The 26232-nt window shown below is 37.7% G+C and overlaps 1 protein-coding gene across 2 annotated transcripts in view; it reads right to left on the bottom strand.

Annotated features, from left to right (window-relative positions):
* adamts17 (ADAM metallopeptidase with thrombospondin type 1 motif, 17) overlaps positions 1-26232 on the bottom strand; it is a 176985-nt gene that overhangs the window by 89887 nt on the left and 60866 nt on the right. For both annotated transcript variants that reach the window (XM_067444859.1, XM_067444863.1), the window contains exon 7: positions 14715-14758. In XM_067444859.1, the coding sequence (XP_067300960.1) occupies positions 14715-14758 (44 nt within the window). The remainder of the gene's footprint in view (positions 1-14714; positions 14759-26232) is intronic.

Here is a 26232-nt window from a genome sequence, read left to right as displayed (position 1 = left end):
GCAGCTCATACATACTAACAGACTCTTCAATGGCTTGTCTGCATGTGGTGGAAAAAAACAGCTGTTTACTATCAACACAGAATTAAAATACTGAATAACAACAGCATGACTTAATGCCCACAAGAACATTTTTAAAAAGCAATGATTTACAAACACAACACATTTGATAAAAATAAAAAAAAAGTAGAAATCATTTCTTGAGAAGGTCTTACATGTTTCACACAGTGGTTCCATAAATATTGTTCTAAGGCAACAAGACAGAAACCCGCCTGGAAGCACTAAAAGATGTTCTGTGGTGAAAGCCATTCAGAAATAAAGAGAAATCTGGATGTAGATCATAAATCAGCATTTCTTTGTTATTTGATCACAATGCTTGATGAATGATGCTGGAAATAATTGCCATGTAAAAACAAATGAACTGTGCTTCATCATTCTTCAACAAAACATGTCATACTGAATCCATGTATGGAGACTGAAACCCCAATTCAACCATCAAATGCAGAAACTGTAATATCATATAAGAAACATATAGATGACTTGATAATTTACTTGTGTCAGGATGATTTTTTTCATCTTTACACATGGAGCTGAGGTTTAAAACACATGTCGGAAAATAATAGGCTGTGCCATTTTTACACTGGCTGGAATTGAATGGCGGAAAAAATATTTTCTTTGAATGCCATATAAAAAGAACAGCAGGTTGATTGGAAAACAGATGTTGTTCTAAATTCCTTTTACTTCTCTTCTAATCCTCGATTTCTTCTTTCTTTTCTTTTTTGTATTTTTTACAGCCATGCATACTTAGACAAGAGCTGCAATTATATCTGCTACATCTGTCATGGACTGATTTACAGTTTGAGGTCAGATGAGTTCAAGTTTCTGTATGCAAGTCTCTGCAAAAGTTATGCCGTTATTTTTATAGCTTGCTTTGAGTTGATGGAATGTAATCTATAATGTGTAATGACCAGTGATGCCAGTAACGCGTTACATAGTAACGCGTTACTCTAATCTGACTACTTTTTTCCAGTAACGAGTAATCTAACGCGTTACTATTTCCAAACCAGTAATCAGATTAAAGTTACTTATCCAAGTCACTGTGAGTTACTATTTTAGTCATTTTCCTTTGTAAAAACCGACAGCTTATCAAAGTTCTCAGCCCGAGGGCTGGAGCCGTGTTTTTTATTTATTTATTTTATTTTTTACATTGTTGCAGCCATTAAAATAGTTCAGTTTTGTTTTTAATGTCAAAGTAGTTATTTTTCGTTTCGTTTTTTATTATCCTAATTTTGTTTGTTAAATTAAAGTTTATATAGGCAAGACAATTCAAGAGTTGGTTTGAGAGACTAGGCTATTAAACATGCGGTTAACTCACTGGGTCGTCACATAAAAAAATTAAAACTTTAATTTAACAAACAAAAATTGCTCCAAACATTTTTCTAAATGAACTTAAAAAATAAACGAAACGAAATATAACTACTTTGACATTAAAAACAAAGTAGGCTAGTTATTATACCACCACAAAGGCATTTCTGACGAGCTGAGGCAGCTGATAGATTAGCCTACTGCTCACAACATGCTCCGGTGCTCAAAAAACCCGAAACGGGCTACACAATCTAAACAAACAAAAAAAAAAGTACAGGCAGGTTGTCTTATAGCCTACCTTACACTTCAGCAAAATTAATATAAATCCGATCTTCAATTCCCGCGGTATATGCTCATTTAACGGAGTTCACATCAAAGCAAAAGATTCCAGCATTTTATTCAGCAGCTCATTTTAAATTCAATGATCGCAATATGAGAGAGAGCGACCTAAGCACTGGTAAGATCATTAGTCTCATTATTTTATATTAAAGATGATTGTGTTTTGTGTGACTTATTTTAAAGTTTCATTTACGGCCATATGCGTTGGCTTGCTTTACTCATCTGCAGCGGTGTTGCAGTTGCACCGTCATATCTATCTGACTACAACATAACACGCTCTCACACATTTATTTTTTAATTATTTGCCAGGAGTAAAATGTACACATGTGGTTTAAACAACCAGATATATTTACATTTGTCCGGTTTAGTTTGAAATGCTTTCATGCACCTTCTGAATTGGTTTGTTTGAGTGATCGGAATTAAATACGTCTGGAAAGACTCTCGGAAGGCATTTAGGCCCACTCCTGGTCATTTCGCAATCAGATAGATACTTGGTCAGAGAAAACGAATGAAGGAACCAGTTGTAAAAAGGCCATAACTCTAGCAGCTGTGCTGAAGATACGGACTCTTTAACCCTGCGCGAGCCATATCTTGACAGTGGCGCAAGCTATCATGGTCTCATGTTGTTTCCACCAGCACATCTCATTGTTCATTTTAATTATTAAAATAAATATAAAACGAAGGAGAAGCCTAAAAAAGGGGGCGTAAAAAAGTCGGGACCGTCAGTCTCGGGCATAAATACAATAAAATGTGTTGCCAAAAACGGTTGTCATTTCTATTTTGAGGCGGCAGCGGTGTTGTCGGCAACTGCTGAATGTAACTAATAAAGTAACTTGTAATCTAACTTAGTTACTTTTAAAATCAAGTAATCTGTAAAGTAACTAAGATACTTTTTAAAGGAGTAATCAGTAATCAGTAATCAGATTACTTTTTCAAAGTAACTGTGGCAACACTGGTAATGACTGTCTGGATGTGTGAACTACAGATGACAGACAGGTAGGCTTAATAAGGTACAACTTCATTGCAACTGCATGGAAATAAGAGCTCAACAGATTATTTAATTAATGTCAGATGGACAGACGGACATCCCTTTACTAAGCAAGCTTATGCTTTGAAGTGGAGTCTGTTCGCTGACTGGTGTTCTCTTCGGTGGGAAGCTCTGTGCTTTCCTTCCTGCAAGAGAGGTTGGAGCAGAGGCTGTCCACCTCCACCTTGAAAATGTATCTTGCCACCATCGCAGTTAATAACAATGCCGTTGATGGTAGGTTGCTAGGAATCTGGTCATCAGGTTCCTGAAAGGCATCAAGAGGTTAAATCCTCCCAGGCCACACCTCATCCCCTCCTGGGACCTCTCTGTGCTCCTTTCTGGTCTGCAGAGAGCACCCCTTGAGCCCCTAGAGTCAGTTGAGCTTAAGATCCTGTCTCTACACCTAGTGCTTCTTTACCGTGCTCGCTTCCTTCAAGAGGGTGAAGGAGCTGCAGGCATTTCTGGACCTGCAAGCCGTTTGGGCTCACATGTCTCATGTGATCCTGAGACCCTGGCCTGGATATGTGCCCACAGTTCCCACCACTCCTTTTAGGGAACACGTGGTGAACTTGCAAGCAGAGCCCCGGGGGAGGCATACCCAGCCCTTGCGTTACTGTGACCCGTTCGGACCCTGCGTGTTTACAAGGACTGCACGCAGAGCTCCAGAAGCTCTGAGCAGCTCTTTGTCTGCTTTAGTGGTCAGCAGAAGGGAAAGTCTCCAAACAGTCAGAGGTTGGTCCACTGGAGGATGCCATCGCCTTGGCGTACCAATCTGAAGGCAATCTGATGCAAATGCATTTCTGCATCGGCAGTAGTTTCATCTGCATCTAGGCAGGATCTACCACAGAGATCTTTCCATATCTAGCACTGCCCCATGGGTCTGTCTATGTGTGTTTCCACATACTCCTCCATACGGGGTGGATGTGGTCTCTGTAACGTCCCTCTACATTTGACTAGGCACAATTCCGCAGCGTTAATATTACTGGTCATTGCTGAAAATTTGATTTTTGGGGAATTGAGAACCAAAGAACTCTTCCTTTGTAACAACTTGTAAGAGGAACCGCAGTTCTGACCATTTCCATGGTAAGACTTGTCTCCTCCATCCCGTTGGTATGGAGGACTTTAATTATTTAGACTTATGTGGGGAGCTAGACAGGCTACGACTGTATGAGTCTGTTGCCAAAAGGGCATGCTACAGCTTGCTAGCATCTGAATCTCCAACACTCGTAACAAAATTCAGTGGCACTTTCCAAAGGGACCCCAATACATCAGAATCAATGTAATGTTGAACATGGCTGACTGAACATCTCGGTTACTAATGCAACCCTCGTTCACTAATGGAGGGAACAGAGATATGTCCCCATCTCGGCTCCTCAGCATAAACCTAAAATGACCAAGAGACTCGGATTATATAGCCCTATGTCCGGGTAGGAGTGGCTTGGCATGCAGATCTCACTTGCAAATGTCTATTGGCTTGTTTTGGGTTACACCAGGGTTACATAAGTAACCAAAATGATTTTGTTCTGTAAATTTAAGTTGAATCTGTAACACCTAAAATGTTTTTATGGTAAAATTTTAGGATTTTAATTTGCTGCCGTTTTTGTTACCATAAATTTCACTCCATTGTTTACAGTAGATAGAAGGAACAATGAAACATATTGAGGGGCCGATGATGTCACCAGCTGTATTTGACTCAGCGCTTGCTGGATCAAATTCGGTCACAGGCCCCATAGCTTATGGTTAAAGCGTCCAGCCAGACAGACTCAGAAAGACATGGCTAAATACACACGGCGCCGGGAGATATTTTGCCGATTATTTATCTGAGGTTAATTTGCCGTTAACACGTAGAGTGGTTTGCATTCACAAGTTGAGCCCTTTCGTGACGGGAGAAGAACAGCGAATCTACCAGCTCAGCAGCCTGGGCGGCACAGCTGAACTGGGACAAATGCTTTGTTATGAGTTTTGAGGAGCGCTCTCGGTCAGCTGCTTTAAACATTCCATTCAGGATCCTCTCTGTCTTTTATCTCTTTTAAATATATACAAATACAAATTTACCTGAGCAGTGAAACTGTCTACATAGGATTTTCTTGAGTTTAATGACCCGTTTTCCATGATTTGCTCCATTTAAAGCTTTAGTTTTACAGTCCCATGCTGAACCATCCCTCTCAAGCCCTCAAACCGCCCACAAAAAAACATTAAACGGCACGTTGAACCTACTGTGCAGGAGGACTTATAAAGCCATGGAAACGATAAACAGAACTGGATGGCAGGATCGTTTCCATATTACCCGGAACACCACACTTACTATTCCTCACATATATTCCCATACATATATGAAACAGAACTGCAGAACAGGGCGACGGATACTTGCTGTACGCACCCAGTACAGACATAAAAAGATGTCTGTGGGCTTTTTCGGTTCACATTTCTTCATGGTGTTTCTTGTGGCCTTCAGCTCAATATATGCTTTACTCTCGCAATAGACCATGATTTAAAGTTAAAGAGCTTCATCGAAGCAAATATCAACAAACACAGTGAAGTGGGACAGCTGAAAAGGAAGTTGCTTATTATGACTAAACATCCCGCATCCAAGTCAAGACACGATGGAAAACCCAAAACCCTGAGGGATGTTGGTCTGTTTGTAGACTAGAGGTCAACTCTTAAAAATGATGAGACTGCTTTCAGTAGAGTTTTGAAATGAGGTGGGTTGTGAGTTAATGATCAACTATTGCTCAAAGCCTCATATTTAGTTATTAGTTATTTGAACAAATCTCTAAGCCATGCAATTTGCCCTGCACTGTTACTCTTAGAAAAACATTTTTCAGTGAGGTTCTATATAGAACCCTAAAGTTCATGACTCAATTTTAAAGAACACTATGCCAAAAAGGTTCTATAAAATGAGAAATGTTGCATAATACCTTACCAAGTTAACTATTTTTGCTAGTGATCAAGTATGTTTATAAGCGGTTTCATTCATACATTTGTTTTGTTTGTAAATAAACATTAATTGGAAAAAAATGAATTAGTTAACCAACTACAAAATTTGTTAAATAAAACAAAATTTAATTTTCCCATGGTGTGTTCCATATAACATTTTCTTCTAAGAGTGTACAGATATGAATGATGCCCCAAATTATGCTGCTACTATTTTCACATTTTGTTTAAAACGCTGAATCACAGCGGATTGAGTTTGGATAAACTAATCAACTAACTAATCAACAGAATACGTTTTTTTTAAATATCAAAATTAAAACAATGCACTGCAAAAAAAATATATATTTTTTAATATTTTTCTTTTTTGTTTCCAGTCCAAAATATCTAAAAATTCTTAAGTCAAAATTAATTTACTAGATAAGTAAAATTGCATAAGATATTTTTTTTTGTTTTCTGGGGAAATAAAAACAAGCAAAATGAATGACAATTGTATTGAGAATCTTACTGAGAAAAATATCATTTCCGATGGAAATCTTGTTTCTATCTCAAACAGAAATACGATTTTTTTTCTCACCCCATTGGCAGATAATTTTGTTTGTTTTAAGCAAAAAACTTTAGATTTAGATTTTTTTTGGCAATGCTTGCCATAGTACATAGTACTTGGACCTTGCCTTTGATTTAGTCCATCACAACAAACTGCTCAAAACAAAGAGTCTGAGGGAGTGAATGCTTTTAAAGGCCAATTCACACTGCACCCACAGATGGCAACCAAAACAGATAAAACACCAGATTGCAGTACATCACTTCTAAGACATTAAACGACCCGACAAATGCGGATTTAACATGTTCAATTGGTGAAAGTGCCGACCAATTCCAGCAGGCGGCGACAAGGGTAACATACTGATTCGACAAAACCCGTCAAGGGTCTGTTGTCATTGGTCTGCATCTGTTGGGGAAATGTGACTTGTCTTTGACAGACAATGTACAGGGTGGGATTTTTGACATAAACCAGGTCAACCTAACAACCCTCTAGCAAAACCCTAGCAACAGTGCTACTTACATTTGTAAAGACACACAGATGAGCTTGATTATAGTCAGAATACATTACTCTAATTGAGAAAAATTCTCTCCAGAAACTTCTAGACAGCTAATACTTCAGTTTACTCATTATAATGCTATTGTTTTCAGAAGCTCAGGTTTCACGATAACAGATTCATGTTGTATTTTATGTTAATACATTTAGCATGTTTTAGTCAACTAAAATTACTTAAAAGCTCTTTGTAATTTAAAAGGACTAACGTTAATGTAAATGCCATGATGAAATGACTACACTGTAAAAAAAAAAAAAAAGTCATAGCCTGAAATTTTTTAAGTACAGTCGACAACTTAGATTATGTTAAACTGACTTTAAAAAATGAGTTACATCTCTTATAAGCTTATAAAAAAAGTTTTACATTTCTTAACTATACTGTATTTCATAATGTAATTTATTCCTGTAGTTTATTATGTTCCATGCATCCATTATTATGTTCCATGGTCAAAAAACACTTAAATTTTCCATAATATACAATGCAGCATTAGCTCTTTTCTCACAATGTCTGAAACTGTTCAGTCTCACCCAACCACAAACTCCTCCTCTCCTCCACTATGCTGTGATTGTGTTGGAAATGAAACATCCATTACCATATCTGAATTTCAGCTCTACATCTTTCTCAGAAGACTTTGGTCGTGGCTCCCAATGTGTGAGAGGAATTACGAGCCAAGCTAAGTAGGTTAATGTTAAACATAAAAAATTCGGGAGCCTGTCCGATTTTAATCAGTGTATAGGCTGTCCCCTATTACCAAATCATACACAACCATGTCACATAGACTAGATATATGAATATTATTATAGTCCAGCAGCTGCATCCTTACAGCATGTGCATACACACACACACACACACACACACAAGTTTTGTTGAAGGGAATGGCTGTGCTGTTTTCTGCTTTCCACCAAATCATTTGCATGCTATTCTTATTTTCTTTTTTTTCTCCTATCCGAATCTTTAGCAGCAACACTGAAAGCTCCAGTCTCTGTGTTTAGCGACAACAAAGCTCATGCTATTGGCGCAGACTCACCGTGAAGTAAAGTCATGCTGTGCACCAGTTGCTTCCATATGATTATCAGGTTAGCTGACTCGTAACATGTGCAATGGCTCACGACCACCTTAAAATGCAGGTTTTTCAGAAAATGTAAATATTTAGTTTAGCTTGTTTAAGTTGCAATACCTGGAAATATCTGAATAAAGCAATGAGGGAACGTCCTCTGAATTTCTCTAAAGTTTACATTTATTTAGCAGACAAAACAAACATGCCAATCTCCAAACTCCAAGTCAGCTATAGTTTCCCTCTTGTCTCAGTCATGTGGGGCAGCCGTAAAAGTTAAACCTCTCATATCAGATCTCACATGAGTTGTGGACCATTGCTCAGGGCAAAGAACTCAAAGAAACAGAGACTTCAAAAGCCAGGAAGTGAATCTGAGATGGGAGACATTAAGCCTGAGGTATGAGCTTATCCCTTCTCAATCAAACCGTATCTCAATGGGATCCTTGTACATCAGCTGAAAAGAGAGGAGCTCTGCTTAAACACAGACTTCTGCTCTGAATGATCTCAAAGACGAGGCGTCTCCACTCCTCCTACGTACCTGACTGAATGGGGAACTTCCTCTCATTTAATAATTACAACCTTTAACTGAGTTCAAAGGGTGATTCCAGACGGTTAGATGTGCATTTAACTGGGATGGGAGGAAATACAACAAATATGCAACACAGTGTTTTCATTACATTATTCCACATCTCTTTTTAGGCAAATATTTCTTTTGTTGCAATCCCATAAGCACATTTGGCCCATTTACATGGGTAATTAACTCATGATGAGCTTCAAAATAGAGAAAAAAGTTAGCCGTTTCATTATAAGTATTTTTTTGTTTAAACAAAACACATTCTGAAATGGATAATTTCCAGTATTGCATAATCCAGAGGGAATGAGGTTTACGTAGAGTATAAATCATTTTTGTTTTTGGAAATAAAAATGGGGGGTGGGGGCAAAAAAACAAGCTGCCTAAACAAAGTTAATTTATGCAAAAAAAATGTGTATCTTTAGTCATGACATTCAAACGTGCAAAAGCTTGGTGTAAAAAGGTTACTGTTAATGTAAGAAACTCTCACTTGTTTTTAAAGCTGTACACAATCTAGCTCTTTATCTTTCAAGTATGTTGCTAGTCCATAGACTCCTGAGATCAGAGCATCAAAATTTCCTGTCCGTTGCCAGGACAAAATATAAACATAAGGGTGACAGATTTCTCCAGTGCTGGTTCCAAACTTTGGAATGATCTCCCTCTCTCTGAAAGATCGGTCAAATTCATTGGCTATTTTTAAAATCATGTTACAATCACATCTTTTGAATACTCTTTGCTAACTCTCATGAAAGGGTTTTTATCGCTACTATGTCTTACAAGAATGTTTGTTTTCTTACGTTAACACTGCTGGTAGGGCACAACATGGCTTAAGTTGTTATTTGTAAGGTCATTGCTTTTATTACTGGGTCTTTGTGACTATCCAGTGCTGTTATCCCAAATGCTCTCGTTTGACAGATACTCACCAGACATTACTTGGTTACTCTAACCCTACTACCAATCGACTCAAGACCATATACAGTCAAATAATTGGAGAGTTGCATCATGCAAGTGTTAAATCAGAAACAAAGACGTGAAACAGAAATAGAAAGTTTGCTTATCTTACATGTCTTGACATAGAGGCCTTTGCTTGGCTGCCGCCACAGATTGCTTGTTTTTAACGGTTGATGTCAATGTTCCCCTGAAGGAACTGGCCACCCATACAGAGAGGCGTTCGATCAAACTCATCATTCTAGGGATACCATTCCCAGTTTCTGTATAATAGTACCACTGTGACCAAATTATTTCCATCATGCCAGAACAATTACGGCACGCTCCAATTGTCTGGAACTGAACCAACGGTCTTGAGGTAGCTTCTATGCTTGCAATCCATGGATGTGATGACGGTCTCGTGGTATGCAGACACTAAAAAGCATGACTCTACCACGTGTGTTTGGAAATTCTAGAATAGACAAAATTTCACCTGTTCAACAGAATCTTTGACTCAACACCACTATGTGTCGGGCGTGAGATCATAATCTCAAAGTGACTTTCACTCCAAGGCTCTGTTGACAACCTAGTGGGTTGCCTACATTGTCAGTATTAAGCTACCAATGCAAAAACTGTTCTATCCACCTTTTTCTTCTGACTTCCAATTCATTAGCCACCATAAGTATACAATTACAGTAGTAAACAGTGCAGCATACAAACCAGCTAGTTACAAGTAGGTATTTTTTTTAAATATAAGTACATGTAAAAGCATGTATGTACGCAATAAGTGAATAGTATCAAATGATAAATTAAAATGTTATTACATAGTAGTACATATAATCTAAAGTAGGTGCTAATATACCTATCTTTTGGCCAAATTCGGGCAGAAATCTCATGCATCCTTCACAGAGATATCATTCACATACAATATCATAATGCAAGCTCTGTGAAGAAATGCAGTATTTATAATTTGCAATGTTTCTTGCAACTACAACAACAACAAAAAAATCTTTAGAATTAGCTAATGCTGACACATTCAATTAATTAAACATATTTACCTTTTATGACATTAAAGCATTTATTTTATTTATCAGATACTTTCGTTCTGTTCATGAATCTGTTTGAATGCAGTTTGACAAATATAGAATCTGTTTTTAAGCAATATAAGTACATTATTTATGTTATGAGTGTCATCCAATCAAATCAAAGAATTGAATAAATGCACAAAGCACATTTTTCTTGTTCTTCCCTTAAAAAACGCAATGCATTAATTTAACAAAAAAAATAATAATTGAATGTAATGAGAAAACACAACTACTTTAGAATGCCGTAGTTACAGTATCCACCAGAAGGGGCAAACTTAGCCATGCTAGCCAGCCAGACCTTGTCAAATATTATACTGCCTTCTTAAAGATACCTATTAGGTCAAAATTTAGTATTGCATGTGTCCTTTGCAAACTATAAAGCATTTTGATGATTTTGGAGCGAGAAAAATTATTTATTATTTATTTTATTTTTTCCATTAGCAAACTCTAATCAATAATTCTTTTATTTGTTGTCTATAGAGATGTTTCAAATACGTACACTATCAATCAAAAGTTTGGGGTCAGTAAGACTTTAATACTTTTATTAAGGAAGGGATGCATTAAATTGATAAAAAAAAGTGAATAAAGACATTTATAATCGTACAAATTATTTATACATTATTTTTTAAACGCTGTACATTTGACCTTTCTATTCAAAGAATTCTGAAAAAAATGCATCACAGTTTTCAACAAAAGTATTAATCAGCACAATTGTTTTCAACATTGATTGTTTTCAAACTTATTGAGGAAGCATATGAATTAGTGTTGTCACAATACTGGAATTTCTAACTTTAATACCATACCTTGAAAAATATGATATTATTGATAAATATTGATATTGATATGCGTGCACTTAATCGCTCTGACTTGCGGTGAAGATCTGATAGCATTTATCTTAGCTCACTAAGCCCAGTTCATTCACTATGGTACCAAATAGAGATCAAGTTAAAAGCGACCAAACACCTCCACGTTTTCCCTATTTCCCTACAGTTACATGAATAGTTGAACGACCTAGTATGGTGACATAAAATAAAATGTGGCGCTTGTCTTAGCGGGTTAAAATGGACCTATAATGTATGGTGGAATAGCAAAATAGCACAATAATTCTGAGAGTACTTCGAATCGGCGCAGTAAAAAGTCCCGGCTCCTCCCCCATATTGACAGAAATGAGAGAGGGAGGGGGAGATGTGAGGGAGAATGCTTCAGACGTGACTTTTTACTGCGCCGATTCGTAGTACTCTCAGAAGTGCCATTTAGCCATACATTATAGTTCTCCTTTTTAATCTGCTTAGAATAGCGGCATGTTTTATTTTATGTCACCATACTAGGTCGTTCAACTATTCGTGTAACTGTATTTAAATAGGGAAACCGTGGAGGTGTTTGGTCGCTTCTAACTTGATCTCTGTTTGGTACCATAGTGAATAATGTATAATAACATAAATGCTATCAGATCGTCACCGCGCATCAGAGCGATTAATTGCACGCACTGAGACGAGGGAGGTATGTATCAACTTGTTTAACTTAAGGGAATAACATAGTTTAATATAAAAAAGCGGTGAAGTATCCCTTTAAAGACCCACAAATGGCAGATCAACGAGCGGCTACATTTCTCTCCGATACGGTAGGAGATTAACCTGAATGTGGAGGATTTGAACTGTGACGAATCTGACGATGCCTCAGAGGGCAGTTAAACGGTGATGGGATGCACGTAACTAAGTGAGAGTCTGTTAAAGATGGCATAGTAGTATGTCCCGAAGCTTGCATACTTTGCGGCTACACACTCAAAAGTATATACTTTTTCTTCACAAAATAAGAACATACTTTTAGGACGTAGTATAATTAGGCGAATTGGGATGCAGAGTATGTGCTTCTGTCATTGTATGTGTCTTGATCCCTCCCCCTTGTGATCTCATTATCAGTTTCATTTGCCACACCTGTGTTCTCTCATTCCCTGCTTGATTTGTCCCCTTTTATAAGCTCCTTGTGTTTGTCAGTCTTGGTCGGATCCTTATGTGACGTTCACTACAAAGGAAAACTAGTGCGAGGACTCAAGTGCAAAAGGAGTGTAAACAACAATATTCCATATAAATGGAGCAGTTTAGTCCAAAAGACATGTTCACTTAATATGATGAACAGATTATAAATTAGGCATTTATTTACACTGATCAAGTACCATTACATTAATTTCACCTAAATACTTGCTCCCTTAATGTATTTGTGTTGGGTAACTTGGAAGCTTGGTTTCAACCTTTATTCACATAAAAAGTAAACATTTTTGACATAGGCCTACTTTTGTTTATATATGACGGTTTATAAATGCAGGGATAAAAATAATTTGGGACTCACAAACTGTTTGACAGTTGGCTTTATTTGTGCGCTCTGGGTGTGACCGTGAAACCTGCGAGAATTATAAAAAACCCACACCGAAATTCAGGCTCTGTAACATCAACAGTTTCCTAAACTATTTAAACAGAACGAATGAAACGAGTGAGTAACAGGAGGTGGATACATGTCAAACTCGCTGTCGGAGATGAGTGAGCGAGAACGCACGTCTGGTATCTGTGTATTGATACTGCAGAAAATTAGTATTGGACCAGCGTCAGATATTTCAGTATCAATATGTTTTGAAATATCTATTTTTGACAACACTTCCATGTCGTTTGTCTCTCCATACCTTCAGTCATTAATCATTCTGAGCTCCTTCACTGTGCGGTAATGATCAGCTCTCCTGAATCTGCTGCAGCGAGTGCTGTTTTTCAGTCTAAACATCAGGGCTTTTATTGATCCGTTTTCAATCAGATATTTTTAAGGGGTACTGAAATGCTGGTCAAAGGTTTGATTATTAATTCAAATTGTAGGCATACTCAGTAACGGATTCTGATTTTACAAGTAGCGAAGTAGACTACTTATCTTAATTTGCACTTAAGTACAAGTCAAATTATAGATTTAAATATATACTCTTAAAAGTAAAAGTACCCAATAAACTAAATTACAGTAACGTGAGTTGTAATTCATTACTTCCACCCCTGCATACAAGACCTAACATAAAAAAAGGGAAACCCAGGCTGGGATTGTGGCAATTTTACAATTATACTGTTTTTACTGCATTTTGATCAAATAAATGCAGGCTTGGTCTTACCAATCCCAAACTTTTGAATGGTAAGGGGTTTAATTTATAATAGTATAGTGTCTTATTAATTAGCCACCTCTCAAAAAAGAAGACAGCCGCAGAGTTCACAAAGTTGTCGTTTTGGAACACAGTTCAAGAGCAGATAACAGTTCAGTGTGTAATACATTCCCCAGGCGAGAGAAGGGTATGCTGGGATAAGGGTGAATATGAGTCACCTGGCTCTGCTCTTAAATGGCTGGAATCCGAGGGGTCAAGGGAGGGGAAGTGACAACTATTTTCAAATGCCCCACACAGAGAAATGTGAAAACGGCAGGTGGCCAGGACTCATGGATCGGCTGAGGTTCTGAGATCTGTTCTGAGTTTAAGATAAATCAAAGTATGACGAAAACTCATGGACGAAAAAAAGTAATGGACTGATGATCTCAAGACCCAAAGGCATGTTTATACATTCTTCTGTTGTTTTTGTATTCCTCTATTAATGAATGAATACTGACGGGATTATGTCAGAATGCTTAATGGTCCATATCAAAAATATCAACAGATTTATAAGGGAAAACTAGTTTTAGGGTGACTTGAACTTTATCACACAAACTGCTTTTTATTTTTTACATTTTCTGAAGAAATCATAAGTGCTTGCCCACATTAAGCTAACTGAAAGGATTCTGCCTGGTTCTGGGTGGTTGCTATAGTGCAACATCACGTTAACGTCATTCTATAGCTTAAAATACTTCTAGCTAAATGTAGGTTTTACAATACAACTGTGGATTTAACACAAAAATATATATATATTCTATTTTATTTTTAAGTTTGTGTATATATTTTAGGTTTGTGTATATGTCTGGGTCATATTTCATATCAAGAGTATTGCTGGGAAATTTTACATTAAAAGATTTGATAGATAAATGACATAAAATAAAATTTCTGAATCTAAAAATATGTTCCTAAAACTAGAAATGAGTTGTATAAAACAGACCTGAAGAACTTTAAGATTAGAAGTTTTAAAGATTTTAAAGAAAACATAAATATTGCTTACCCCCGTTAAGCTCATTGACATAACTGTAGGTCATTCTGGGTGGTTGCTACAGTGTTGCTATGTTGTTATATTCCATTGTATTTTTGAGGTATTTTACATTCCCAAAACTATGAGAAGCATTCAACAACAACAAAAAGAGCAGTTCAGCCAGACATACTCACCAACTGTGTCACAAGGCTCATCTTTGTGGACACAAAAATCTGTTCTAGAGAGAAAAAAAGAGGGAGACAGATGTTAGCTAAAAGAAAAGGAAAATCACAAATATTAACACATCTGTATTTATATATATATATATATATATATATATATATATATATATATATATATATACATATACACACACACACACACAAACATTTCCCACAGTTAATCTCATTTGCCAAAGACATCAAAAATGTCAAAAACTATCCTCAGATACCAATCAAAAGCTATATTCTATTTAAGCTCATTTATAACTGTAATCTTTCTGTATGTCAATTATTAACTAATTTGTGATAAGACACAAATGAAACATAACTGAGATGTTCAATGCCTCCAGAGCTTAAAAAGCAATAAAATGCTCCTCTGTGTACATTCGTTTACTTGCATATTATGTATAAGAGAAATAAACTAACCAGTTTCGAGACAAAGAAAAAAGCAAACATTAAAGGCAAAACAGCAAAAAACCTTTAGTAAAAAGGGAATGACAAGATAATTTAGAATATCTTAAGAAGCTTAAATGTATATGCGTATTTGAAAATGTTTTGTTGTGTTTGTTTGGATGCCCTTTGCCTGAACCTGACCTCTAATAGTTAAATAGTTCCATGTGGGAAAACCACAGTGCTGTTGCTGTAACAGTGTTCCTGTCCCCTGATACGGCTTTCATCTATTGGTTTAGGGAGTTACACTTCAAAAATTGCAGCACATTTATTGAATCAAGCTCATGTTCTGCTCGACTCTTGACACTATTTAGGTGTAATGAGGATTGAACCAGCCACAATGCTCAAGAGAAGCTACAACAACCAGACAAGAGAGTCATGAACTTAACATGACACCAGAACTTCAGACGGCAGTATAGCGTTTCTGTGACTTCTGATGTTTAAAACCACTAAATAGCACTCAAGACTGACAATCAAACCCACTGGGGTGAATCAAACAATGTGTCAAAGAACATGTCAGTGTCATATTTTACCCCAAAAATACATTTTGCATTTTTTTTTAAAAAGTGTCGTACCAAAAAATACATCTAAAAAAAAACACTTTACTCCAAACAAATGCATTTAAAAAATGCAAGCCTACAAATATTCTAAAATCAATCAAACTAAATTATAAAAATTCACTGCATATTGTAAACTGTATGTCCACTGAAGGTGAGCTTGCCTTGGCGAACCCAAGTGCAATTTTATTCCAAACATACAAAATAAACAAAGACTTAACAGAGAATGACTTAACTTGGAACATGAAATTAAACAAACTCACCAACAATGGTTACAGGGAACAAAGCAGACACAATAGTAACACAAGGGCCATGTATACACATGGGCTGATTAATAACAAGAGACACCCATGAACAATCAAGACGGTCAACCAATAAGAACATGACATGATGGCAAGGGAAACACTAAGAAAAAGGAACCAAACCACAAAATAAAAGTTATGAAACATGAACATGAAATAAAACCCCAAATAAAATGTGACATATCCCTCCTTCAAAGTGGGGAGAATTGAGGGTCATGCCTGTGAAGAGGACATGGATCATTTGGGCAATGGTGGGCCTGGTCCATGGACCAATGGCGGGCCTGCGCAAGGAGCACTGGTGGACCATGAAAGGCCTCCGTCGCCAAAGCATGGGGCATAGTGAGTTTATGGGCTGCCTCTGTGAACTTAGCATGGTAGACAGTGTGTTCAGGAGAAGAATCCATCACCTCTGGAGGAGCTGTAGCGGACGGAAGAGCTGAGGAAGTGTGTATGGCCCAAATACACATGATGACAGTGATCATTACCAGAAGCACCATGGATAGTAGGATGACCTCTAGGACCAACGGACTAAGACTTGGGAAACCTAGACAAGGAATCATGGTAAATGAGTCCAATGTAGTGTCTACCAATGCTTGGGTATTATAGTCCCCGTCCAAAAAAAATATTTAGTGGAGACTTGAATTGCCATAATGTGAAGGGGCTCTGACGTAGTGGCTATGATGGATGGAGACTGGCATAGCGGTAATGACGTGACAAGGCTCTGGCGTGGTGGCCATGATAGCTGAGGACCCTTGAGTGGCGGCTATGACATGGTGAGGCTCTGGCGTGGCATCCATGGCGTAACAGGACTCTGGTGTGGTGGGCACTGGAGGATTGCAAGGGTCCTCATCCATATTAAATGAGGAACTACTCAGCAGAAAGGCAAAGTCTATGAGAAGTATTTTCTGGCATTAGATCTAAACCAATACGAAAAATATCTTTCAATGCCAAATCGTTAAAATCTACGATTAGAGTCCACAGAATTTCTCAACATACTCCTCCAGAGGACAATTCCCCTGGCGCAAACGCAGTTTTTGTAATGATTCCACTGAAGGTAAAGAACACAAGTGCAGTTTATCTAAATCCTAATGAATACAGATACAACATTAACAAAGACTTGGCTTGACTTGATAAACTAAACTTAAAGTTGAACATAAACATAAACATAATCTCACCAACCAATGCTCACGGGGAACAAAGCTAGACAAGAGACAATAGCTGTGTCTCATTTCAGAAGGCTGCTTCTTCCGGAGGTCGCAATTGAAGGCTGCATGCTCATAAGGCCATCTTATTTCAAAAAAAGTGAGTAGGACACTCCAAATGTGACCTTCGAATACACCCTTCTTTTAAGGAAATTTGGAGTGTGCATGAAGTGTATCCTTTGCTGCTGCAGATAATCTGCTTTGCATCGCCATTAACAACCATCATGTTTTATTATATAAAAAAATGGCATCACCGCCTGGTATACTTGCAAGCGTTAATGTGGTGTTTAAATGCAAGTAGTTAAGAGCTTGTTTTTGTTTTTTAAGCTGTATTACCGTAAACAGATACTTGTGGTAAACAGGATTTATTTTACTCATTTATTTATGATTGAGGACACTCCGTATACTGCATCCGACACAGGATGTGTCCTCCGGTGGACGCAGCCTTCGAAATTAAGTGAAATGAGACACAGCTAATAGAAACATGAGGGCTACTTATGCGCAAGAACACCTGTGACATGAACAACATGATCAACCAATTCAACCAATCAACATGATCAGCCAATAAGACAAAGATCACATGATTGCAAGAGAATCACATGACAAGGTAACAGGAACCAAACTACAAAGTAAAAGCCATGAAACATGAACATCTGCTGTGTGGGGGCATGTGAGAATGTTAAGTAGAAGTACAAAGTAAGTAGTTTGTTTTTTGTGTTTTTTTAAGTAGTTATTTTTTATATTAATGTAAAGTATTTGTATTTTGCTTGCTTCAGGACCTTAAGTGTCCACAGACAGTGGTCAGCACAGAGTGTGTGGAACTCACAGCAGCATCCTGGAAGTGGTATGGGGTGATGGATGCTGCATTAGGCTATAACTCCTCATACAGTCTGGCAGCAAGGATGTCGTTGATCATTCCTCACTCTCTGTTGCTTGCCCATCTGATAGGGCACCAATAAACTGAAGGAGAAGAAGGGGGACCTTCTAAAATAGCTCAAGGAGATGGAAGAAAGGGAGGCAAAGAGAAAGGAAGAAGCCCAGCAGAGAGAGGAAAGAAGAGCAATAGAGTTGGAAGAGAGAGAGACAATATGATATGAAGAGACAAAACAGAGGGAGTAAGAAGCCAGGAGGACAGAGGAAGAGTTCAGGGTGAGAACACAGAGGACAGAGGAGATGAGGGATGTTGAGAAGAGACAGAGGGATGACAAGATGCAGAGACGTTGCAGCAAGAGATGAGAGGTTCCTCAGTTTAATATAGGTCCTTGCCATATCATTTGCCAAAATAATTTCTTTTATTTTTAAGCTTTAAATTTATGTAATGCCTGATATGAAAATATCTCAGTAATTACTATACAAGTTAATTTGTCTGAAAATAAATAAATTAGCAGTTATACATTTGTGGCTTTCTGTGGTGTGCTTAACAGTTATTTGTCATTCTAGTGTGTGTATCTAACACAAAACGGAGTATATTAAAACAAAGTGGTCCCATTACCTTTTTTAACTACCTTTTTTAACCTTCCTTTTATTATTATTTATATTTATAATACAATGAAAAATAATATTAATAATACAATTTAAATATTAATTTAATTAAAGGTGCACTATGTAGTTTTTATTTGGCAGAAGTGCTTTTTTCTTAGCAGTGTGAACATGTCACAGCATCGCCGAGCGAACACACAGAGTAACGTCATAACATCATTTTAAACACTCTTAAATGTATCTAATATGATAAACAGAGCTGCTTTACCTTATAATCATGATCGGAAACGCGGAAATAGTGAAGGCGCCTGGCAACTGTGTCCCGTCCCGTCATAATAAATGTCCTGGACGGTGCTCGTGAGCCGCGTGTTTGTTTAACAATCGCTCCAGCGGCCGTGCTCAGCCCCACAACACTCGGTCCTGCTCTGCTTCGCACTACAGTAACGTTAATAACCGCATGCATGAACATGATTTCTGCCCGAGTCCTATTTTACACCGGCTGTGAGGTGAAGAACACATGTCCCAAGATACTGCGATCACACTTAGCGTCATCAAACTACGCCTTTGTTTAGAATAGGCGCCCTCCAGTGGACGGAAAGTTGCATAGTGCACCTTTAATTATATTTTCTATTCAAAATTAAATAGGCATATAATGTAGTTATTTTAATACATTTTAAATTGTTATTTTGTAAATGAATACATTAAATCAAATTTCCTAATCCCTCCCCTAATCTCATTTGCATAAGAAGTTGTCACATGACGAACATTTTCAAAACATTTTGGCATGAATGGATATTCAGCGTTTGTTTTACAACCTATAACTGCAGAGAAATCTGGACTTAATAACTAAATAATAAAGTCAGATGAAGACACCGGTGTTGATATATCGTGCTTGATGAGTGCGGAACCGGACAATCTCATAAAGGTGATCCGCGGCCCGCGGGTCGATCTGCTGTAGATGAACAAAGATGTAGATGTCCGCTTTGTAGACCCTTGCATTTATGTCAGGAAGAGGACCGTTTACATCCAAATGTTATTTAATTTAGACAGAACAAAACTTAAACATATATTTTAGAATAAAAAATGCTTAATCTGCTATTTGCGGTAAGATTGACTAAATATGAAGTACATGAAGTGGTCCTGTGGAACAAACAGAAAATGTCTAATGCCCAGGTCTGGGTGTGAAATGGCATGAAACAGATGCTTCAAAAAGGGTCTGTTTTCCCACGGACCCATCTGACGACTGAGCAAGGTGCTGACAGCTTCACGTCAGCATCTGGGAACAAATCAATGTGAAGTTGCACTACACATACATCAGGGCACAGGGTGTCTGTGGAGAAGTGCAGACAGACAGAAGAGGGTAGAGAGAGAGAGCGAGACGCAGAAAAACAGAAAGAGACTAATGCAAACACCAAACAAAACTTGATGTCTGGATATCGTCCAGTCTCACTTACAAAAAGCAGCATTGGCCCCCCACTTCCTGACTGGCCTGAATTCAAACAGTTTTGTCCCCACATTACATGCAGACAGCACAGCTCCTCCCCGCCACCAAAGGAAACCCATCTGACATCCAAGAAGATCTAAGAGACTTTGTTTTTTTGCTTTCTCAGCACAATAAGAGTTCCACCAAGCACTAACAAACTAGACAAGCTCCTTGCTAAAGCACAATTAAACACCCATCAGGGTCAATATCAGTTCAAGCAGAAGGTACCTTTGAATCTCTCAATAAGCAGTCGACATTTAGGATTGAAAAGCATTCCTGAGTCTAGCACAACCACGTTCAATGCCTCCAAATCTTCACACACACAAAAAAAGGCTAAAGATGTCTGCTGTGCTTCCTCTTGTAATTGGCATTGGCAGGGCCAACTCCAGCAGCCTCCAAGCCTGTAATTTGACCAAAACCATTTTTGAGCTTAAACAATAAATAACAGGTGAGGAGAGCCAGAAAACCAAAACCAGATATTTCTACTGTGGTTTTAAACACTAAATTGTTAACAAATAACAAGAAGGGGTTCTGATACCCAGTGTTGGGGACAGGGTATCTGCAGGTTTTACCAAGTCAAATTTAAGACTTTTTAAGACCTTTTTAAGACCATTATGAATAAAATTTAAGACCTATATTGCGCAATAAAAAAACATGCATAAGAAATCCAGAATCACTCAATTACTTAAACTTATATTATTTAATTTATTTTAAATTGAACAAAGTATTAGTGAACGTATTATTTATAGCTCAATCCCACCAGGATTAGCGCATATATATATATGTGCTAATCCTGGTGGGATTGAGCTATAAATAATACGTTCACTAATACTTTGTTCAATTTAAAATAAATTAAATAATTAAAAAATTAATTTTATTAAAAAAATAAAAAATTATATATATATATATATATATATATATATATATATATATATATATATTTTTTTTTTTTTTTTTTTTTTTTTGTGTTGTCACTTTCATACATTTTTATTTTTTCATAATTAGGATGCAACATTAACCATATTATTATGTTAGATGCACAATAATCACACATGGCAATAAAACTGACCAAATGCATGAATCATGTTTGGTATTACAAAGACAAAAAAGGCTGGTTCAGTAGTGCACTATCTATCTTTAATAACACGATCGCTTGGGGTGGGAAATATGACCAACATCTTAAAAGTAAACCACAGCAATAAGCAATTGCTTAATATAAGTAAAACGTTATTAAGTAAAATTACGTAATCGATCAGTAATAAAATATATACTTATAAACAAATGACAATAGGAAAAATAAATACAACATAAAGATGCATATCTACGAAGAGGAACACCCACCCGTTTTTAGAAATAGGGCTTATTCAACTTTAGACATTTAGATATGTGGGCAAATGCATTTGTCTCAGTGCATGCATTGTTTTAGTTTGGCAGGGTCGCCGCTAGCTTAGCTTAAAATGCATTTCCCCACATATCTAAAATTAGCAAAGTTGAATAAGACCTATTTCTAGAAAAGTTGGAGTGTTCCTTTAAGTGTAAGAGCTGTTTTCCCCGTATGTGTTGTTGTTAAGCTATATTAGTTTGCTTTCAATTTCAGAGCTTACTAATGCCCAGATCCAGTACTTATTGACAGTTCCCAAACTTTTTAACTCAAATCAGGATATAGACATATGCATAATGTGTATATTTGATCGTTCAAGAGTAACGTTAGGCTAATGAGCCTAAAAATAACACATTCAATACACTCGCGCGAGCGCTGACAGGCAGCAAACACATAACGTTACAGTCTGACATCGGAGTTCGGAGTTTACATCACTGTTATTAACTCTTTTTAGAGCAATCGGGTATATTATACTTTTATTTGGTCATTATGCAAGATGGTGATAAAGATTCGCCTTCGCTTTCACTATCGCGGAACTGCAAGAACCGTCAGACTCAGCTGAAGAATAAAATCCGTTTTATGCGTCTGTCTGTGGGGTACGATCAGAAAAAGGCTCGTGCCAATAACACGAAAGCTGATTGGCTGCAATATAAGACGCATGCTTGCCTAATTTGTAGTTGTAATAGAGCGAACAATAGTTGGTCTAGCGAAAGAAAGAACTACAAACACCACGGAACTAACACACACACACACACACACGTGCGCGCGTGCTGCGGTAGGCGAGAGCATTTCAAAGAGGGAGCGTTACATGGACGTAGGAAAATTAAGACCTGTTTAACATTATTTAAGACCTAGAACGCAATGCTTCCGCGAATTTAAGACTTTTTAAGGCCTTATATTTTGATTCTGAAATTTAATACTTTTTAAGACTTTTTAAGGGTGCGTTCACACTTGTCATGTTTGGTTCGATTAAAACGAACCCTGGTGCGGTTGCTCGGTTAGTGCGGTTCATTTGAACATATGTGAACGCTGCCATCCGAACCCTGGTGCGCACCAAACAAGCGGACCGAGACCGCTAAAAAGATGGGTCTCGGTCCGCTTCCAAACGAACTCTGGTGCGGTTCGATTGATATATGAACGCAACACGGACCAAAGACATGTAAACGGACCAAAAACCGGACGTATAATGTCACAAGAGGCCACGCATAATGCAGCTGATTTGACGACGCGGAAAGATCGGTGTACGTTATCCAAAATGAGTAACTTTAACGTTAGAGGGCAAACGTAGAGCAACGAGGAAGAGCCTCATCAATATTTGGTCTGACGAGCATGTTTCGAAAATGCTAGAAAAAACATACAAAAAGCATACCTGGCTCTTCTCATCAAAGTTCCTGTGTTGCCCATTATTAGCAGGTGCAGACGACAGAACGGCCGTCTCTGTTCTGCACAACGGAGGAAATCCTGCTGCTGTTTTGAATGTTTTGAACATTTTATGAGCTCTTCATGAGTTCTCAGCGGGTAAAAATAATGCCACATGTACACACATAAAATGATCGCGTTTAATCCAGCACACAGCGTGGTTTTGAACATTTCATGAGCTCTTCATGAGTTCTCTGGTAAAAAATAATGCCATATGTGTTACACGCATAAAATGATCGCGTTTAATCCAGCACACAGCGTTGTTTTGAATGTTGTGAACATTTCATGAGCTCTTCATGAGTTCTCTGGTAAAAAATAATGCCATATGTACACGCATAAAATGCCCGCGCATGTAATCCGCACACAGCATTGTTTTGCATGTTCGGTAAACGAGCTCCTACGTCATATAAGCCGACCAATCAGGTTGTGAGCGTCTCCCTGTGCCTTTGGTTCGGTAACTTTAGGTTCGCTGTTAAAAATGCCCGTGTGAACGCTAAGCGGACCAGGACTATTATGTTTGTTTTTGTTTTTTGGTCCGGACCAAACTAACCAAACGAACCGAACTACAAGTGTGAACGCACCCTAAGGGCGTTTTCACACCTGAAAGTCCGCACCAAGGTCCGAACCAAAGTTTGTGTTTGGACATTTGGTTCTTTTTGGTTTGCTTTCACATTGCAGTTATCTCAGCGCACCAAAGAACTTTACATGACGCACTGGCATCCTGTCGTCATCATCTATGTGGGCTGCATCTTAACATTGATTGGTTTGTTAGCGGACGTGCGTCTGACGTCAGTGTGTTGTCAATTCAGCGGCTAACTTTGACAAGAATGAATGAACAGACGCATCGTTGCCAATACTGTTAATATTATGGCATTACTATCTGCAGCACCAACTATACTCGAGGCAAATCCACCAAATGAACGTCCTCGTTGTGCAAACATTTGATCGGCGCCGACAGGAAAGGAGGAGCTCCTAGAAGATAGGCTTTTTAGCCAAACAATGTATTTTATTTTATAGTTATGTTTAAATATTATAATGTTATTTTTAAATTTCATCTAGGCTATATTGATTATGAAACGTGCACAGATGTGCAATATATGCCAAAGACATCGAGTCAGAAATGATTTTGACCACTTCATTAAGATCTGTTTTGTAGAAAGCTTTATTTTATATCTTAATTTTAATAAATGTTTCATCGTTTGCCTGAATTTAATAAATAAGCTTAAATAAATAATATAAAATCCCGTGACGGAGTGATAATTTGCGTTGCACATGAACTGGAGCAGTCTCATAAATAAACCGAAACTCATATAGTCGAGCACTCTGTTCACGCGAGCTGACATGAGTACACAAGCGGTTCTGGATAAAATGCTGTGCGCTCCATCACTGCATGTGCTGTGAGTTTAATCTGTGTTTTTTCACTAATCCTACACCAGAACTTCCTGTAAATGGTCTGAAAGTCCGAACTATATAGAAAATGCTTTCACACAAGAAACGAACCGAACCTTTGTTCTGTTTGGTCCGGACCGAGACTACCTCTTGACGTCGGACCAAATTTCGTCTGTTTGGTCCGGACCATGGTCCGAGGGAGGTTTCACACCTGTAATTTTGGTTCGTACCAAACTGAAAAGTCCGAAAATCCGGACCAAACAAGGTAGGTGTGAAAGCACCCTAAGACTCCGCGGGGACCCTGGGGGAGGAACTAACTAAAAACAGTGCACTATCATCCATCAGTATCATATCTACATTACATTACAGTAGCTTAGCTGTTTTTTTAAATAGTTACACAATACAAGAGACATAATTACTTAGTTTGTTTCATTTATTGTCAGTAATGTCTGTTTTTATGTCAGATAAACACTGCTCTGATTTCAGAAATAAATTATCTGATATTCAAGTTATATAATTACTATAAAAATGCCCCCTTACATATCTTTAATCCGGTTGTTAAGGCTGACGTCACGCGGCAGCGCTTCCGGGTCCAAACGCTCTATCTTATACCACAAGAAAAACTACAAACAGTGCTAATATACACACACAATGTGGTGTAATACTACAAAAAAAGTAACCTTTTTCTCCATACCAAAATTCCAGATGACCAGACAGTGATTCATCTTTTATAAATCATTAAAATATTAATGTCTGTAACGCTGTGACCATAGAGAATGTTGTGTAAACTATAAGTATTTAAAATGTTTAACTTTTTTAAATGTTTGATGTTTAATATGAAAAAATAGCGCTCATAAACGGGCGTCAATGGCATTCTCAAGTGAAACGAGTTGAGGCTTGGACCCAGAAACGGCGTTCCTTACGTCACGACTTAACAAGCGGATAGTCAATTTCATGTAACATATAATAAATGTCATGTTTCTTGTTTCTTATATGAAATTGACTATTAAAGATGTGTCATAAGTGAATGAAATTCAATTCCATTTTTTAAAATCAGTTTAATATAATTTTAATTGAACCAAGGTGATTATACTTATACATTTTTACATTTTTTACAGTGTAACATTTTTCAAAAGAACAGCTTTACTTAACAGTGTTCTTTAAATTACGAGTAGGTTGTAGTTTTGGATGCTAGTTTCAAAGTAGTTTCCCCAACACTGGTGGTACCACAGGTGGGCAACAAATGACAAACTAAAACATCAGAGGACCTTTGAGATGGTTGGACAGAAAAAAGAAATCAAATAGGCTTTTAGAATTAACAAAGACGTTTTTGTTTACTGAATGTCAGACAGCGAAGATGGATGTCTCTTGTTTTGAGTCAGTCATCAAACGTTTGCACCATACGTGCTCTGCGCAGTGTCGCTTTGGCTGTCTGATGTCCCACTATTCCAAAGTGTTTTTGATGTGGGCTTCTGGTTTCCCTTCCTGTTCCTTCACAGATTAAGTGAATGTGACACGCAGCTGGGTACTGAAGACGAAGCCCGTTCAGCCAAAGATGGCTAGGAATGGATACAGTTAGGCATGCTGATTTCCATTAGTGCTGACGTGCATGGAGCACCGTGTCACAACTGCTGCAAAACTGTCTAGGCAAAAGCATTTCTGACCTCATCCTGCATAACAGTAACTATTGAAGCTTTCCATTCAACTCGGGAAGTCAGAATTTCCATCTTCCTACTTGGAAGGGTGCAAAAGAAAGGCAGACTTCCAAATTGGAAAATGGTGTGGAAACCTAGAAGTGCCAACATTACATAATAATCAGAACCATTTAG

Source organism: Pseudorasbora parva, chromosome 1 (genome assembly GCF_024679245.1).
Source record: "Pseudorasbora parva isolate DD20220531a chromosome 1, ASM2467924v1, whole genome shotgun sequence".
NCBI lineage: Eukaryota > Metazoa > Chordata > Actinopteri > Cypriniformes > Gobionidae > Pseudorasbora > Pseudorasbora parva.
This window is presented reverse-complemented; position numbering and strand designations above follow the sequence as displayed.